Source organism: Muscardinus avellanarius, assembly GCF_963383645.1.
Source record: "Muscardinus avellanarius genome assembly, chromosome: 16".
In the NCBI taxonomy this organism is placed as follows: Eukaryota; Metazoa; Chordata; class Mammalia; order Rodentia; family Gliridae; genus Muscardinus; species Muscardinus avellanarius.
The window spans coordinates 31,622,620-31,641,100 of NC_137802.1; the positions used below are offsets into that span (position 1 = coordinate 31,622,620).

General features: G+C 39.7%; 1 protein-coding gene across 2 annotated transcripts in view; it reads left to right on the forward strand.

The window, feature by feature from the left end:
* AP2B1 (adaptor related protein complex 2 subunit beta 1) overlaps positions 1-18,481 on the forward strand; it is a gene marked incomplete at both ends in the record, with an annotated part of 129,502 nt that overhangs the window by 29,343 nt on the left and 81,678 nt on the right. For both annotated transcript variants that reach the window (XM_080713694.1, XM_080713695.1), the window contains 5 exons: positions 5,976-6,166; positions 9,099-9,320; positions 9,879-9,999; positions 10,127-10,222; positions 17,263-17,378. In XM_080713694.1, the coding sequence (XP_080569820.1) occupies positions 5,976-6,166; positions 9,099-9,320; positions 9,879-9,999; positions 10,127-10,222; positions 17,263-17,378 (746 nt within the window). The remainder of the gene's footprint in view (positions 1-5,975; positions 6,167-9,098; positions 9,321-9,878; positions 10,000-10,126; positions 10,223-17,262; positions 17,379-18,481) is intronic.

Genomic DNA, 18,481 nt, shown 5'->3' on the forward strand with positions numbered 1-18,481 from the left:
GATAGATCCATTTTATATTTTATTTGGAAACAGGGTCTCACTAGGTTGCTGAGAGCCTCACTAAGTAGCCTAGGCTGGCTTCGAACCTGCGCAATCCTCCTGTCTCAGCCTCCCAAGTGCTGGTTTACAAGCGTGCGCCACCGCACCCAGCTTTTATTCTTTATTTTGAAACAGGGTCTCACTGAATTGCAGAGGGCCTCACTAATAGCTGAGTCTGTTCACAAACCGCGATCCTCCTGTCTCAGCCTCCCAGATGCAGGGATGTAAGTAATGTTTTGATCCTATTATCCTCTCCCACTCTGCTTTTCTCCCTTTCCCCTGTTTGAAGTTGACAGATCTCGGAATTTGCTGAAGACAAGAGTGATTAGTACACAGTCACACTGAAATCAGACAATGGGCCTTGAATTAAAATCCAGCCAGCATTTTTTCCTGGCTGTGTTGAAGCTAAGCAAGTCACTGAATTTCCCTGTGCCGTCATCCTTATCTGTATGTAGATTTGAATAGTGACCACCTCAGAGTTTCTATGAGGATTACGACACATAGTATTTTAATAAATTTTAGCTTTTATAATCTTTATCTTTATGAAACTCAGTCTGTTACAGATATTATAAAGTAAATCATAATACAGATTGTTTACCATAAAAATTTTCATCTGACTTCTGGGGTCTGTAAAGAACTATCAAATAGAAGTCTATCAGATATGGTGGGGTGGGAGGATTGCAAGTTTGAGGCCAGCCTGGGTAACTTAGCAAGACCTTGTCTTAAAAAATTTTCAAAGGTAGGAGTAGGGCGTAGGGCTGAGTGATAGTGTATCCCCACTTTCTTAATGCTGCAGGTAGATAGAAGTCTGTAGTTAAAGCAGAGAAAGATTTGTCTAGGAATGAGTGTGATTTTATGGCTTGTGCCATCATACCTGGCTTTGTTTTTTTATACTGTGAATATTTTTTTGTAACTTAGAAGTCAACTCTTTTTAAATCATTTTATGTGCTGAGAAATCTCATTTCAGGAATCCTATTTGTAAATTCACTTTTACAGCAAAACTTTTTTATAAACGTCCTTTTTTCTTGGAAACTCTTTAATTTTTTTAGAAATTATAGTAGTGTTTCCTAAGAAATGCTAGTTTTCTAGGGGAAAATGATACACATGGTTGTCTTAAAGTTCAAAATCAAAGTGATGTTTCGAATGAAGGAGGTACAAATTAGTGGGTTTATGGGGTGTGTGTGTGTGTTGTGTGTGTGTGTGTGTGTAGCTGGGGATTGAACCAGGGTTATTCTACCTCTGAGCTACCCCCTGGCCCTATTTTTTTTTTTAATTTTTTATTTGGAAACAGAGTCTTGCTGAATTGATGTGAATCTCACTGAGTTCCTAAGGCTGGCTTCAAACCTATAATCCTCCTGTCTCAGCCTCTAAAGAACTGGGATTATAGGTATGTGCTACTACTCCTAGCAACAAATTTATTTTAATATTTCAGGAATGTGAAGGCAGTCACTATAAAGATTGGATTTATTCTTTTGTGATTTTCCCCTAAATCCTATGATCATGATGTGTTATTATAAAGTGATTTTTTTGGGGGGATCTGGGGGTGTAACCCTGGGGCATTCAACCCTCGAGTTATACCCCTTGCCCTATTTTTTATTCTTTATTTTAAAACAGGGTCTCATTGAGTTGCAGAGGGCCTCACTAAGAAGCTGAGGCTGTCCGCAAACTGTGATTCTCCAGTCTCAGCCTCCTGAATGCTGGGGTTACAAGCGTGTGCCACCACGCCCGGTTTGTAAAGTGTGTTTAAACAAAGACAAAGACCGGGAGTGGTGCTTCACGCTTGTAATCCCCATGCTTGGGAGGCGGAGACAGGAGGATCACGTAGGCTCAAAGCCAGCCTCGCTGGCTTAAGAGACCCTGTTTCCAAATAAAATATATAAAAATAGGTCTGGGAATATAGCCTGGAGGTAGAAGGGTTTCATCCCCAGTATCACCAAAAATAAATAATAATAAATAAATAAATAAATAACAATGTACATACAAAGTGCAAAATTTTAAAGGGTTATATTTATTTATTTATTTATTTTTGAAACAGGGTCTCTTAAGCCAGCAAGGCTGGCTTCGAACCTGCGCGATCCTCCTGTCTCTGCCTCCTAAGCACGGGGATTACAAGCGTGCGCCATCACGCCCAGCGTAACAGGGGAATTCTGATTGCTCATTCTGTGTAGCATCTTTGTGTTTTCTGTCCTCTTCACCATTCTAGCCCCCCCACCCCAATTTCGGCCTTTTTTCTTCTACATTATCAGATTTTATATTTAACTTTACAGACAGATATGGAAAAGGTTTCACTGGCAGAAATGGTAATTGTGGTAATTGTGGTAGGAGACTTATTTTGAACAACCAATAACCAAGATTGGACGTATGCTGGCAGCAATAAATCAAAATAGGCTTTTTAGCCGGGCGTGGTGGCGCACGCTTGTAATCCCTGCGCTTGGGAGGCCGAGACAGGAGGATTGCTCAGGTTTGAAGCCAGCCTCAGCTACTTAGTGAGGCTCTAAGCAACTTAGTGAGACCCTGTTTCCAAATAAAATATAATAAAGGTCTGGGAGTATAGCCCAGAGGTAGAAAGCCTCTGGGTTCCACCCCTAGTACCACCAAAAAAAATAAAAAATAAAAAAATAGGCTTTTGGTCTCTAATAGGGACATACTTGTTTTTATACTAAAATAAGATCAGTTGATTTTTTTTTTTTTTTTTTTTTTTTTTTGCGGGTCTGGGGATGGAACCCAGGGGTATTTGACCTCTGAGCTACACTCCCTGCCCTATTTTTTGTTCTTTATTTTGAAACCAGGTCTCACTGAGCTTCAGAGGGCCTCACTAAGTAGCTGAGGCTGTCCGCAAACCACAATCCTCCAGGTCTCAGCCTCCTGAATGCTGGGATTACAAGCGTGCGCCACCACACCCGGCTATCAGTTGAATATTTTAAGCATGGGAGTTAAATATCTTTTCCCTGCACATAAAGCACACAGATTATCTCACTATTAATATTTTGTGTGATGTTGAGGATTGAACCAGGGGCATTCTACCTCTGGGTCATATCCCCAGCCTTATTTTATTTTTTATTTTGAAATGGTCTTGCTAAATTGCTGAGGCTGGCTTTAAACCTACAATTCTCCTGTTTGAGCTTCCCAAGTACTGGGATTATAGGCAAGTGCCACAAAGCCTGATTTATGTCTTTCAGTTTTTACTAACTCTCATTTGTTGGAGTTATATGTTACCATCTAGTAGCATATAACTTCATAACAATAAATGTCTGTAATCAAATATTCAAATGAATCTTTGATTTTTTTCTTGAAATCTGTTCTGATTACCAGATTACAACTTGAAATGATTCTATTTGTGCCATTATTATTCTTTACCTAATAATGGATATTGCCATAAGTGTGTCATTTGTTAAATGATATTCTCTAGACATTTATCTTCTAGGCAAAATCATATCTAGAATAATCTGCAGACTACCCAGATAATGTGGATAGCTAAATTGTAGCCATTGTGTTTCTTTTCTTGTTAACAAAAGGGTAATTTCAAACTCAGTTTCTTAAGCTTTTAGCAAAGGACTTTACCGAAAACTACCTATGGAGCCAGGCATGGTAGCACATACTTGTAATCCCAGTACTTGGGAGGCTGAGATAGGATGATTGCAGGTTCGTGGCCAGCCTCAGCTACTTAGTGAGGCCTTCTGCAACGTAGTGAGACCCTATTTCAAAAATAAAGAGTAAAAAATAGGGCTGGGGATGCAGCTCAGAGGCAAAATGCCCCTGGGTTCAATCTCCCAAAAAAAACAAAAAACAAAAACCTAACTTTGGAAGCTGGACGTGGTGGTACACACTTGTAATCCCAGTATTTGGGAGACTGAAACAGGAAGATCAGGGTTCTCAAACAGCCTCAGCTACTTAGGCCCTCTGCAACTTAGTGAGACCTTGTTTCAAAATAAAGAATATAAAATAGGGCTGGGGGTATTGCATGGAGGTAGAATGCCCCTGGGTTCAAAACCCAGCACCATAAAATAAAAGTAACTATGTGTTGATGTTTTTGAGAATCTTTCTAATGTGTGTAATTGCTAAAGTTATCTCCTGTCACATCTTATTTATACCTGTAGAAGATTTACATTGAAGTTCACCCAGGTAATTAGTATCAACATCTGGATGTTTAGTGCAAATCTTGTTTTAAAACTTACTTGTACAGAGCTATAGGATAGTGTTGTGTTTTCCAGTGATTTTGCAATTTTTAAGTTATTTTATTTATTTATTTATTTATTTATTTATTTATTTATTTATTTATTTATTTATTTTTGGTGGTACTGGGGTTCCTGGAAGCCCGTCTATCTCCAGGCTACACTCCCAGACCTATTTTATTTTTGGAAACAGGGTCTCCTAAGCCAGCACGGCTGGCTTCGAACCTGCGCGATCCTCCTGTCTCTGCCTCCCAAGCGCAGGGATTACAAGCGTGCGCCACCACGCCCGGCCTATTTTATTTTATTCTTTATTTTTTTGCGGGTCTGGTGATGGAACCCAGGGGCATTCACCTCCGAGCTACACCCCCTGCCCTATGTTTTATTCTTTATTTTGAAACAGAGTCTCATAGCCGGGCATGGTGGCGCACGCTTATAATCCCCGCTCTTGGGAGGCTAAGACAGGAGGATCGCACAGGTTCGAAGTCAACCTCAGCTATTTAGTGAGGTTCTCAGCAACTTAGTGAGACCCTGTTTCCAAATAAAATATAAAAGAGGTCTGGGAGTATAGCCCGAAGGTAAAAAGCCTCTGGGTTCCATCCCCAGCACCACAAAAAAACCAAAACCAAAATTGAAACAGGGTCTCACTAAGTTGCGGAGGGCCTCACTAAGTAGCTGAAGCTGTCTGTGAACCGCGATCCTCCTGTCTCAGGCTCCCGAGTGCTGGGATTAAAAGCATGCGCCACCATGCCCGGCTTTTTAAGTAATTTTAAACATTCATTAATTGTAGATATACTAGTTATATTAGAAAGAATTTGTAATTTTAATAGTGTGGACTTTTCCTCTTACAGCTATGTGGATTCCTAGATCTGAGTCAGGACACAAGTATAATTTCTTATCTAGGGTAGCATTTATTCATTTACTGTTTGAAAAAAGGATATATTTGAAATACCATATTTTACTGAATCTACAGTTTCATTACAAAATGCATGGCTATTTTCTGTATTACCATAAAAGAATGCTTCCTCTTAAGCTGCCAGGCCATCGATTATAAAATGCATCCAAATTTCAGAGATGTTAATGTGAAAAATTTATACTGGATGAACTATGGTAATATAACCACCATATATTACATTTGAGGCTTTCTCAAAGGTACTTCTTTGTTTGTCATTTAATTTTATCCTCAAGCTACAAGTATAGCTTGTGAGGTAGAGTAAATTATTCCCAGTTTTCAGATCAGTAAACTGAGTCTCACAGAACTTGTATGTTTTCAACATTGTGTACCTGTGAACTAGGGTTGATCTCAAGCCACATATTCTGTTACAACATGTGTAATATGATTGACAGTGTCATCTCCCCCACATATACGTATCTATAAAGTTTTTTGCCTAGGTTTTTTCTGTATTGCCCATGTCTTTATTTCTTATGTAGACTTCACTTTTTATAGCTGTTCATGTTTTGAATTTACTATAGTTTTGAGCACTAAATAGAATGGTCTTTGTATGTTTTAATAGTAAGTCATGTATGACTCTGTTAATATATGAATTATTTTAATTTTGGATTGCTTGACCACTAGCAGGCTACATATGCTGTCATTGGTGGCTGAATATAAGTTTGTAAATGTCTGTCTGTTTCTATCTTACTAGATAAAGTGTTTAGAACTGATTATGAGTTGAGCTCTATGAGGTGGTTCAGTGAAGGTCACTTGAGTGCTGGACATCATTATCCTGTTCTGGTTCATCAAGGTCATATCCGTTTCTGTCCTAGGTGGTGGCTAATGCTGTGGCAGCATTGTCTGAAATCAGTGAGTCTCACCCAAACAGCAACTTACTCGATCTGAACCCACAAAACATTAATAAGCTGCTGACAGCTCTGAATGAGTGCACTGAATGGGGCCAAATTTTCATTCTGGACTGCCTGTCTAATTATAACCCCAAAGATGACCGAGAAGCTCAGAGGTGAGTTTGCTTTTCTGGATAGTATCTGATTATCTTGCCCAATTCAGTAAATTCTAGTGTCTGCTGTCAGTGGCTTGTGGACATTCCCATCCTTAAAATATGTTGTCTTGCCAGGTGTGGTGGCACACGTTTGTAATCCCAGCATTTGGGAGGCTGAGACCGGAGGATCGCAGTTTGCAGACAGCCTCAGCTACTTAGTGAGGCTCTCTGCAACTTAGTGAGACTCTGTTTCAAAATAAAGAATAAAAAAAATCAGGCAGGGGGTGTAGCTTGGAGGATTATTCTTGGTGGTAAAGTAAACCATGCCAAAAAAAAAAAAAAGCTGTTTTTTAAATAAATTTGTTTCTTATTTGAACAGTACAGTTACCTTTGCTAAAATCTCCCTCATTTTCTCCCATCTCCCACTTCCTTGCTAATTGGCTAACAAAGATTATTGAATGTTTTTCTCTATAGCGATACATATTTCACTCATATATATGTATATATAGTAAGTGGCTTCATACTGTAGTTATTAGCTGAACTGTACCTGAGTTCAGTACTAAAGAAAGTATGTTCTAGTTGCACAATATATGCTGCTCTCATTTCGTAGAAATCACGTCAGTCTTCATTTGGAGATTTTGGAAGGTATCTCAGTTGATTTGCTCAGCCCTATGCTACCTTAGTATTACAATTTTCTTTAATCAGAAATTGACTGCTAGATTTCATCTACACATACATACATTTTAGTTTACAAAGTTGGAGTTATCACCAATTTTTACCGAGCATTTTGTGTAGATAAGCATTGTACTAGGCAAAAATACTAAAGAAATGTTGGCCTTTGCCGGGCGCGGTGGCGCACGTTTGTAATCCCCGTGCTTGGGAGGTGGAGACAGGAGGATTGCGCTGGTTCGGAGCCAGCCTCACTGGCTTAAGAGACCCTGTTTCCACATAAAAAAGTAAAAAAATAGGTCTGGGAGTGTAGCCTGTTGGAGTGTATCCCGGAGGTAGAAGGGCTTCCAGGAACCCCAGTACCACCAGAAAAAAAAAAAAAAAAAATGTTGGCTTTTCATTAAAGCTGACATATTTTAATTGTGATAGTTAAGACCTTCCTTGCCTGGCTGAAGCTGATTTCCAAGCTACTAGAGTGTAAGTGCTATTTACTTTGACTTAAGTAAAGCCCCTGATAGTTTCTTTCTGTACAAAAATCTGGAAAGAACTTTAGTGTTTATTTTCTACTTGTCATTGATATTACACTTATTCTTTCATTCACTCAGCAAATATTTATAAACCCATAATATATACCAGTTACTATTCTTAACCCTGAGGATACAGCAGTGAATTGACAAATTGTGGCCTTCATGGAGCACTTATTCTGTGGGATTAGAGTATGAGTATATATACTATATCAGATGGTGATAGAGTGCTAACAAGAAATACAAAGTAAGGAGAAGACCTCAGAAATGCTGAACATTTGGGGTGAGGAGCTGCATTAAAAAAAAAAAATTGTAGTCAGGGAAGGCTTCATTGAAAAGGTATCGTTTGTATCAAGACCAGGAGGAGATCAGGAGTCAGCCAAATAGATACAGAAAGAAGAGAGAGTAACAGCCTATTTGTCAACCAAGAGCTATCAACACTGCATGGATAATTAAATATCCAAGACTGTACAAGGCATCTAAACATAAGTAGCAGGGGGTAGGAAAAGGGAAAATTGGGAGAATATTGCAGTAATGTCTGGTATTTAAAATAAGTACTTTCGGAACTTTTCCTTATTGTCCTGAAGTCAGGGGCTTGGGGATTTTTCTTGCCAACTCACTTCTGTGTATGTTGTTTTTTGTGTTTTCATGGTACTAGGAATTAAACCCAGGACATTCTACCTCCAAGCTACCCCCACAAAAGGAGGCCCCACCCCCGGCCTCCTTTTATTTGTGGGGGTAGTAGCAAGGATAGAATTCATGGCCGTTCTACCTCTGGGCTGTACCCCCAGCCCTATTATTTATTTATTTATTTATTTATTTATTTATTTATTTATTTATTTTTGCAGTGCTGGGGATGGAACCCAGGGGCATTCTACCTCTGAGCTATACCCCCAGCCCTATTTTTTATTCTTTATTTTGAAATAGGGTCTTACTCAGTTGCAAAGGGTCTCGCTAAGTAGCTGAGGCTGTCTGCAAACCGTGATAGTCCAGCTTCGGCCTCCCAAATGCTGGGATTACAAGCGTGTGCTACCATGCCGGGCCCCTTTTTATTTATTTTTTTATTTTAGTTTGAAACAAGGTCTCACTAAGTTACAGAGGGCCTCGCTAAGTTGCTGAGGTTGGCCTTGAACCTGTGATCCTCCTATCTCAGCCTCCCAAGTATTGGGATTATAGCTGTACACCACCACACCCAGCTCCCAGCCCTTTTTTAATCTTTTATTTTGAAATGTCTTAGCAACCAAGAGTTTCTAAGTTGCTGAGGGTAGTCTCAAACCTGTGATCCTTCTGTCTCAGCCTCCCAACTACTAGGATTACAAGCATACATCACTACCATACAGTGAAACTTCAAGTCACAAGTAGGTTACTCTTTCTCACTGTGAAATAACTCAGAATACTTAGTTTGACTTTTTTAGGTTGAGTAGAAATGGGCTGTGAGGCAGGAAACCCTAACATACTATGGGGAGACAAAGAAGAGCATAAACCAGGAAGGTAAATGGTGGGAGCTCAAGTGTCTGGGGTAGTGCTACTTTTCTTCCAATGTGAGCATTCACTGTTGCTGGTTTCCTGCGTCTAGTTTGCTGGGGATAAGGCTTCTTCACTGCTGGATCTCGGTTTGACCTAAGCATGGAGCTTTGACTTTTCTAATCGAGTCTTTAATTTATTGATATCTATGCCATGAGATCTGAAACATTGCTTTATAGAATAGATTGAACAGGAAATTATAATCTAAAATACTAGTTTTTCTTTTCTTCCCTCAGCATCTGTGAGCGGGTAACTCCCCGGCTGTCCCATGCCAACTCAGCAGTGGTGCTTTCAGCGGTAAAAGTCCTCATGAAATTTCTCGAGTTGTTACCCAAGGACTCTGACTACTACAATATGCTGCTGAAGAAGCTAGCTCCTCCACTTGTCACTCTGCTGTCTGGGGAGCCAGAAGTGCAGTATGTCGCCCTGAGGAACATCAACCTCATTGTCCAGAAAAGGTCGGAAAATAGTGAATTGGTGATTATGATTAAAGTGTAATTTTGAGTTAAGCATAATATCAATGTTCAGTGTCCAGTGTTCATTTCTTTTTAGTATGAAAATGAAAGTTCTATAGCAGAGCAACTTTCCCAGGACCAGTCTGTTAGCAGTTGATATAAGTGTGTTCCTATAATAAATGCCTGGTGTTGCCATATAATCCAGTTTGGTTTCTGAAGGCTCTCTGATGCACTATCTAGTGTCTGCTTCATATGTTCAGGCTGTAGTTTAGAACCAGATTGCTGTTCTAGAAGTTCTTTGTGGCAACATGTACTGATACTTAAAAAGGATAAAAATAATCTGCCAAGTAGAACTGATAAGAATAGAGGGGGTTGGGGTGGAGATTGGAATGTGTGAGGCCCTGGGTTTGATCCCCAGCACTATACACAGAAAAAAAACGTGGAGTTTTTTTCTGGGGATAATAGGAGGAGGGCAAAGAAGCACAGATTAGAATTAATACAGACTTGGAAGATTTCAATAAATATTTCCATCATTTTCTCTTTTGATTCTGTGTACCATAGACCTGAAATCTTGAAGCAGGAAATCAAAGTCTTTTTTGTTAAGTACAACGATCCCATCTACGTTAAACTAGAGAAGCTGGACATCATGATTCGTCTGGCATCCCAAGCCAACATCGCTCAGGTCAGACTTGAATCCGTCTCAAGTTGATGATGACTTAGAGCTTAAGGTCTGGCCTTCAGAAGAAGCAAGGCATGAGGCTGCTATCAGGACATCCTTATTGATTATCCACTTCCTGGATATTTGACAGGTTCTGGCGGAGCTGAAGGAATATGCCACCGAGGTAGATGTTGACTTTGTTCGCAAAGCTGTGCGGGCCATTGGACGATGTGCCATTAAGGTGGAGGTAAGTGTCCAGCAGGGGTTAAAATTGCACTTTGTGTATTTCTAGGTGTTCTCTTCATTTAAATTTTGAGAATATATATATATATATATATATATATATATATATTTAATTTTTTTAATTGGTGCATTGTAATCATATATCACATTGGAATACAAGACTTGAGAGGATATACAAGCATACATCATCCAGTTAGCCCTCATCCAATCCCCATCCCATTCCCTCCCCCTCCCTCCATCCCATACTTGTTTGGTGATTAACTTTGATACATTTGTTTATGTACCTCCTGCATTTTAAAGAGGCTCCATCCTCCCCTATTCCATACCCTCTGATTGGTCACCTTAATTGCTTCACTATGGGGCCCTTTCTATAGCTCGACCACTTCCTGTTGCCCCTTTTCTTCTAGTTTTTGCTGATCAGGGGAAGCATCTGATTATTATTTTCTGTGATATTTCTCTGTGCATGCCGTGTTGCAAGTACCGATCCCACTCTTGACGGCCCCAGTAGTGGCCTGGCTACCCGGTGGACTGATCCAGACCTCGCTGGCTCAAGCAGCAGCCTTGCCTCATGGGAGGCCCTGATTCTGGTCTCGCTGGCCCTGACACCCGCCTAACCCCTCAGCTGGCTCCGATTCCAGCCTCGGAGGCCCCAGTAGCGGCCTTGCCTCACGGCAGGCTCCGATCCCGGCCACGCTGGCCCTGGCACTGGCCTAACCCCTCGGCAGGCTCCGATCCGGCCTCGGAGGCCTCAGTAGCGGCCTTGCCTCACGGAAGGCCCCGATGCTGGCTGCTGGCCCCGGCACCGGCCTAACCCCTCGGCAGGCTCCAATCCTGGCCTTGCCTCACGGTAGGCTCCAATGCTGGCCGCTGGCCCCAACATTGGCCTAACCCCTTGGCAGGCTCCGATCCCAGCCTCGGAGGCCGAGAATATATTTTTAAATTTATTCAAAATAATAAAGCACATGGTTACCAGGCTAAGGAACCTGGGGCATTCTACCTCTGAGTTCTGAGCTACACCCCCAGCCCTTTTTTTATTTTTTATTTTGAAACAGGGTCTCACTGAGTTGCTGAGAGCCTCACTAAGTAGCTGAGGTGGTCCATGAACTGTGATCCTCCTGTCTCAGCCTCCCAAATGCTGGGATTACAAGTGTGGGCCACCATGCCTAGCACAAATTAAGGAATTTTTAATGAGAAGGCGCTGTCTCTTGTTTTTCCCTTCCCTGCCTAGACCTCCTTCCCAGATGGAATCATTTTTAATTCTAATTTTGGTTTTGGTTATTTTTTTGATATGTCCATATCTTTGAATAATGTTCTTATAAGATTTACCAGTTATAGACTACTTTTTCTTTTTTTTGTGTGTATGTGTGGTACTAGGGATGACACCCAGAGGTTTACTATCCCTGGGCTATACTCCCAGACCTATTTTATACTTTATTTGGAAACAGGGTCTCACTAAGTTGCTGAGAGCCTCACTAACTAGCTGAGGCTGGCTTTGAACCTGTGTGATCCTCCTGTCTCCCCCTCTCAAGTGCTGGGATTACAAGTGTGTGCCCAGCTGTCTTTCAACTTTATGCTGTTAGAAGAACTAAGCTCATATACCTTACCAGTCCTATTCCTCTCTCCTATTTTCCAGTGTGGTTGTATCATGAAGTTTTTGTTTCTATATCGGTTATCTTGATAAATTCAGATAATATGCCTTCATTTTTTATGCCTTTAAATATATGTTTGTGAACTTTATAAATATGTTGGGCCAATGCAGTACAAATGATGGTATTTTCTTCCTTATGGAATTTCATTAGTTGCCCTTTGGATTCTGTACCTTCATTGCAACTCTATGTTGTTCCAACTCCTCAAGCATAATCTCAGATTTGCAGACTTTCTTCGTTCTAGACCCTTCTCCCAGTCTTGTCTTCTTGCTTGTTCTAGTCTGGCTGGTTATGTTCATGGCCTCTAGATATCGTTCCATGCATCCTCCCTTCAGTGCTGCTGCTTATTGGTACTTTTTCCCAGCATTCTACGTGTGTGTTTTGTATATGTCTAAAGTAGCTTCTTGAATCTCCAAGGATGTAAGTTGCAGGATTTTATCATGTTTCTGAATTTTTTTGTGTGTGTGTGGGTCTGGGGATGGAACCCAGGGGCATTCGACCTCTGAGCTACACCCCCTGCCCTAATTTTTATTCTTTATTTTGAAACCGGGTCTCACGGAGTTGCAGAGGGCCTCACTAGGTAGCTGAGGCTGTCCACGAACTGCGATCCTCCTGTCTCAGCCTCCTGAATGCTGGGATTACAAGCGTGCGCCACCATGCCTGGCTGTGTTTCTGAATTTTGAATTTCATTTTCCACGTCTTTTAAGGTATTGATTACAGACACACACACACACATACACAACACACAGTTTTTAAAGTGAGATGTATACCTTGCATATGGTAAAATTCAGGGTTTTTTTGTGGGGTTTTTTTTTTTGTGTGTGTGTGTGTGTGTGTGTGTGTGTGGTACTGGGAATTGAACTTTGGGGGCCCTCTACCACTGAGCTACACCTTTTTAAAATTTTTATTTCTGAGTTGCAGAGGCTGGCTTGAATATGCAATCCTCCTGCCCCAGCCTCCCTGGTAGCTGGGATTACAGGTGTGCACTACCAAGCCTGGCAACCTAATTATATTTAAGAATGAGATAACAGAAAAGTTGATTAGGACTTTTCTATACATAGGTAGGGCTGTTATCCAGCAGATTTCTGCTCCAAGACAGGGAGTCTTTTTTGTTGTTTTTGGGTGGTACTGGCAGTGCAGTCCAGGGGCTTTTCTATCTCTGGGCTGTACTCCCAGACCTTTTTTTATATTTTATTTGGAAACAGCATCTCACTAAGTTGCTGAGAGCCTCACTAAGTAGCTGAGTCTGGCTTCATCCTGTGCGATCCTCCTGTCTCAGCCTCCCAAGTGCAGGGATTACAAGTGTGCGCCACCATACCTGGCACAGAGAGTTTTTACTTTGAAAACCTCTTGAACCCTGTGGTTGTAGAACACAGATTTGCTTGTGGCTTGGCTGCAGCTATCTAGTAGGAATTATGAGCTATAATAAATACTGCTCTGCTCATCAGTCACCTGTTTTCCACCTGGGTTTCTTCATTCAGAAATACACTGAAATTAATGATGATCTCTGTTTACTGTTATTGTGGGTTCAGAGCTCCTTATTTTGTTCTTGGTTTTTTTAATTTTGTGTAATTCTGCTTAGGGTCAGAGACTTGGACCATATGATTTTTCAACTAGAATTAATAGTAATTTGTAGTCAGGTATGGTGGCATATGCCTGTATTCCCAGTACTTGGAAGGTTGAGACAAGAGAATCATAGGTTTGAGGTCAGCCTCAGCAATGTAGTAAGATTCAGCAACCTAGTGAAAAACAAAATAAAAAGGGCTGGGAATGTAGCTTAGAGGCAGAATGCCCCTGGGTTCAATCTCTAGTACCACAGGAATAAACAAACTAAATTTGTGCAGTCAGACTAATACTGTATGTGAATAGAAAGAGATAGACCATGTACTAAGAAGTCTTTATGAAATCCAAGTTCCTAATTGGCTTGTTTTTATTCAAGTGAGTAGTGCTTCATATAGTTACAAATGATAAATCATTTAGTAGATTCGCTGTTATACTGAGAATTTAATCAGCCCTAGTTTCTACTACAGGTTTTGCTAGTTCAGTCACTTCAAATATTTAATGTTTCTGCAGCTTCACTTAAGAAATTGGCAAGCCTGTTTATTGGATCATGATAAACTACATTTTTTTTTACCACATTTTATATACCTTGTTTTTCTTTTTTCTTTTCTTTAATTGTAGTATTATTTATTTATTTATTTATTTATTTTTTCAGTACTGGATATGGAACCCAGGGGCATTCTACCTCCGAGCGACACCCTAGACCTATTTTTTTATTCTTTTTTTTTTTTTTTTTTTTGGTGGTACTGGGAGTGGAACCCAGAGGCTTTCTACCTCTGAGCTATACTCCCACACCTATTTTATATTTTATTTGAAAACAGGGTCTCACTAAGTTGCTGAGAGCCTTACTAAGCAACTGAGACTGCTTTGAAGCTGTCCTCCTTTCTCAGCCTTCCAAGCACAGGGATTGCAAGCATGCACCACCATACCCAGCTTATTCTTTATTTTGAAACAGGATCTCACTGAGTTATGAAGGGCCTCACTAAGTAGCTGAGGCTGGTCGCGAACTGTAGTCCTTCTGTTTCAGCCTCTCAAATGCTAGTGTGCGCCACCACGCCCAGCTTATTTTATTTAAAATATTTTTGTTGTATTGAGGATTGAACCTCTGAGCTACACTGCAACCGTATTTTATTTAGTTTTGAAGTCTCACCAGGTAGCTGAGAGTCTTGCTAAGTTACTGAGGCTGGTCTTGTACTTGTGATTCTATCTCAGTCTTCCAAATACTGGGATTACAAGTGTCTGCCACCATGCCCAGCTGTGTGTTTACTATTAATATCGTTTACAGAGATTTTGGTAGCGTAAGAGTGGGGTCAGTTTTTACTCTTTTTTTTTTTTTTTTTTTTTTTTTTGCAGTACTGGGGATGGAACCCAAGGGCATTGTACCTCTGAGCTACACCTAGCCTTATGTTTTAGTCTTTTTATTTTTGAAACAGGGTCTCATTGAGTTGCAAAGGGCCTCGCTAAGTAGCTGAGGCATTCTGTGAACCATGATCCTCCTGTCTCAGACTCCCTAATGCTGAGATTACCAGCTTGCGCCACCACGCCTGGCTCTACTCTTTATTGAATACATAACCATCTTTTCTACTTTTCTACAAGGCCATCCTTATCTTCTTGAACTCTAGTGACAAAGCTTTAAATAGTAATATAAAGTGGAAAGAGTTTTTTAGCCTTGGAGTTACTAGAAAGTGTTCTCTAAGTATCGAGGTTCTCAAATGTTTTGTGGCTAATGAAAAGGTTTTCTATAGTTTTCTGGAAAAGAGTCTCTGTTGCTTTCACCTCTTCCTTTGACTAATGGTGCCTTGTTGGGAATGAGAGCGTATGGAATGAACTTTTTGGGGGAACCTCAGATCACCCTTCAAGAGTCTTGCCTTATGCTTAGTGCTCTCATCTCAGGTTACCTGGATTTGCCTTAGAACACTTTCTAGAATTATTTCAGATGAAAGTTAACAGTTTGAAAGAGTTGCCTAGACCAAACACAGTTACTGGGGCAGAAGAGGCAATGATTGCCTTATATAATTTTTGAATTCTGACAAACGTTCTGTATAGCTTCTAAACTGACCTGCTTTCTTTCAGGATCTCTTTCTTTTTAAATGTACAGCTCATTTCAAATATATGATAAAAGAGAATACAGGAATTTTAGTTTAGTGCTTACTTAAGAGAACAGGATGGGCCTGTTGGGAAATTTAGATGTCTTTAAGAGTTAAAGTGCCCGCTTGTAATCCCAGTACTTGGGAAGCTGAGAAAGGGGTATTACAGGTTCACAGTCAGCCTCAGCAACATGAGAAACAGCCTTTGGTTTGCCTTTCATGTAATTATGATACTGCGACTCACTAGGTTTACATCATGCCTTGTAGTAAGTGCTTTATATTATCTAATTTATGATAATTTGATCCTATATACCTTATAATTTATCATTACATATTCAAAATTTTCAGCAGCTTTCCTGTTGTAATAACTTAGCACAGGAACTACTAGCTGAAAATGAATTAAATAGAGGAAATAAGTATAATCAGAAAATGGACATGAAATATTTCAGAGTCTTTTTGTGGTATAACCAAATCATCATATAAGTCATCATGTAAGTGACCTACAGGTGCAATTTGGGGGATGTGTATCTGTTTCTGTGAACTAGAGATTGGGCCTAGCCCCCATCTGCCACACACACACACACACACACACACACACACACACACACACACACACGAGGTATAATACTCATGTTAAATTTTTGGATAGTCTGGGCATGGTGGCACACCCTTGTAATCCCAGCACTTGGGAGGCTGAGACAGGAGGATGGAGGTTTGAGGACAGCCTCAACTACTTAGAGACCCTGTTTCAAAATAAAGAATAAAAAACAGGGCTGGGGGTGTAGCTCAAAGGTAGAATGCCCCTGGGTTACATCCCCAATACTGCCAAAAAAAAAAAAGTTTTTGGCAAGAATACCTCTAAGTGATGTTGTACTTTCTATTTCATCTTAACTGGAAACACATAATGGGGTGACCCATATAATTACATTGTAATATATGATAGATTGATCCTTGATTTTTATTATCTGGAATTTTATTATTATCTGGATTTTTATTTTAATAAAACTATCATTTAATCACTGTTTAATCAAATGATCACTTTCAACACATTTGTTTTATCACTTCCATATTCTCTTCATTAATAAAAATAATAGGTTAAACTTCATTTTATAAATTAATTATAGCCTATGGAAATATGGTTTACCAAAGGCTATAATCTTTTAAGCTATATATCCCTAAAGATATGTAGATATATCTTTGTGTATGTTATGTTGTCTAGTAGTTTAACTACTACTACTATCTGAACCACAGATAACTGAAAATAAAATGGAAGCTTGTCCCTTGTCCCTGGAAAATATCCTTGTATGCTTATACAAATTTTGGCAATTTATTTTAGGAGATTTAAAGACACCTTGTGCTGCTGTTTCACTCATCTAGGAGCAGGAGCTCCAGTTAAAAGGGTTTTTTTTTAGCTTTTTTGTTTTAAGTCTTTATCCTTTTTTTCTACCCTGGCTTGTTCCTTCCTATTTCTATTCCAAGATTAGATTAGTTTATTATATCCAAGATGATGTCTGAATTTACTCATCTGTCAATATATTTTATAATGAGTAAAATTTGGTTATATCTGGAACTTCCATTGTATATATATACACATCAGATAGCCCACCCTCTACTATACCTTTGTCAAATTAAGTACCAGGTCATTTAGTCGATGTACCTGTATATTTTAGGTTTTTTTTTTTTTAAAGCACTGAGGTAGTATTATTGGATAAACCATCTGACTTCTCATGCTTTTCTGCTCCTCTTCCTAGCAATCTGCAGAGCGCTGTGTAAGCACATTGCTTGATCTAATACAGACAAAAGTTAATTATGTGGTCCAAGAAGCAATTGTTGTCATCAGGGATATCTTCCGCAAGTACCCAAACAAGTATGTCCAAGTCCTTCTAACCTTTTTTTAAAAATCATTTAGGAAATGATTAAGTGCCTTGAAATTGGATAAATATGTATTCATTTTAATGTGACTGGCTGTAATAATATGCTTTCTTAAAAAATATTCCTATCTAGAGCTGGGCGTGGTGGCACATATCTGTAATCTTAGTATTTGGGAGGCTGAGACAGGAGGGTGGTAGGTTTGAGGACAGCCTCAATAAGTAGTGAGATTCTTTATCAACCTAGCGAGACACTGTTTACAAATAAGAAATAAAATTGGGCTGGTAATGTGGCTCAAAGATAGAATGCCTCTTGGTTCAATCCCTAGTACCACACACACAAAAAAATTACTCATATGTAAAGCGGCTAGCACAATTGAGTTTTCATTCTGCTTTATTGATTTTAGGAGAAGTGATGCCCTGCCTGAATATGCACTATTGGTATAGATTAAAGTTAGCATATCAGAGCTGATGTGGTGGCACACACACGTAATCCCAGTACTAGGGAGGCTGAGACAAGAGGATCACAAGTTTGTGGCCAGCCTTAGCAACTTAGTGAGACCCTCTGTACCTTAGTATGACCCTGTCTCCAAAAATAAAACAAAATAGAGCTGGGGATATAGCTCAGAGGTACTCAGGGTAGAATGCCCATTGTGTTTGATCTCCAGTATAAAAAAAAAGTTAACATATTCTTTGGTAACAGAGTTACCATTGAATAGGAAACCTATACATGAATATTCTGGGTTGTCTGGCCATGCCTGTTCTGTAGACATAATTAATGATTGTGCACTTCTGCCACTGAAAAATGTCTCAGCTTGAATGATAAATCCTATGGTCATACATGAAAGCTTAGGAAGGTAACAGCTGTACTGTTCATGTATATGATATGCTACTTTGTATAAAATTATAGACAATGTAAGCTAAATCACCCTTTGCCTTAGTGTTCAAGCTTGTAATTAGTATAGTCTTTAAAGACAGTGTTAAATGAAATGACTTGGTAGTAAATTAGCTTAGTGATGGGTTCAAAAATTAGTTGAAATATTTTGACAAGGTAATGGTTTATTAAGCTACACACACACACACACACACACACACACACACA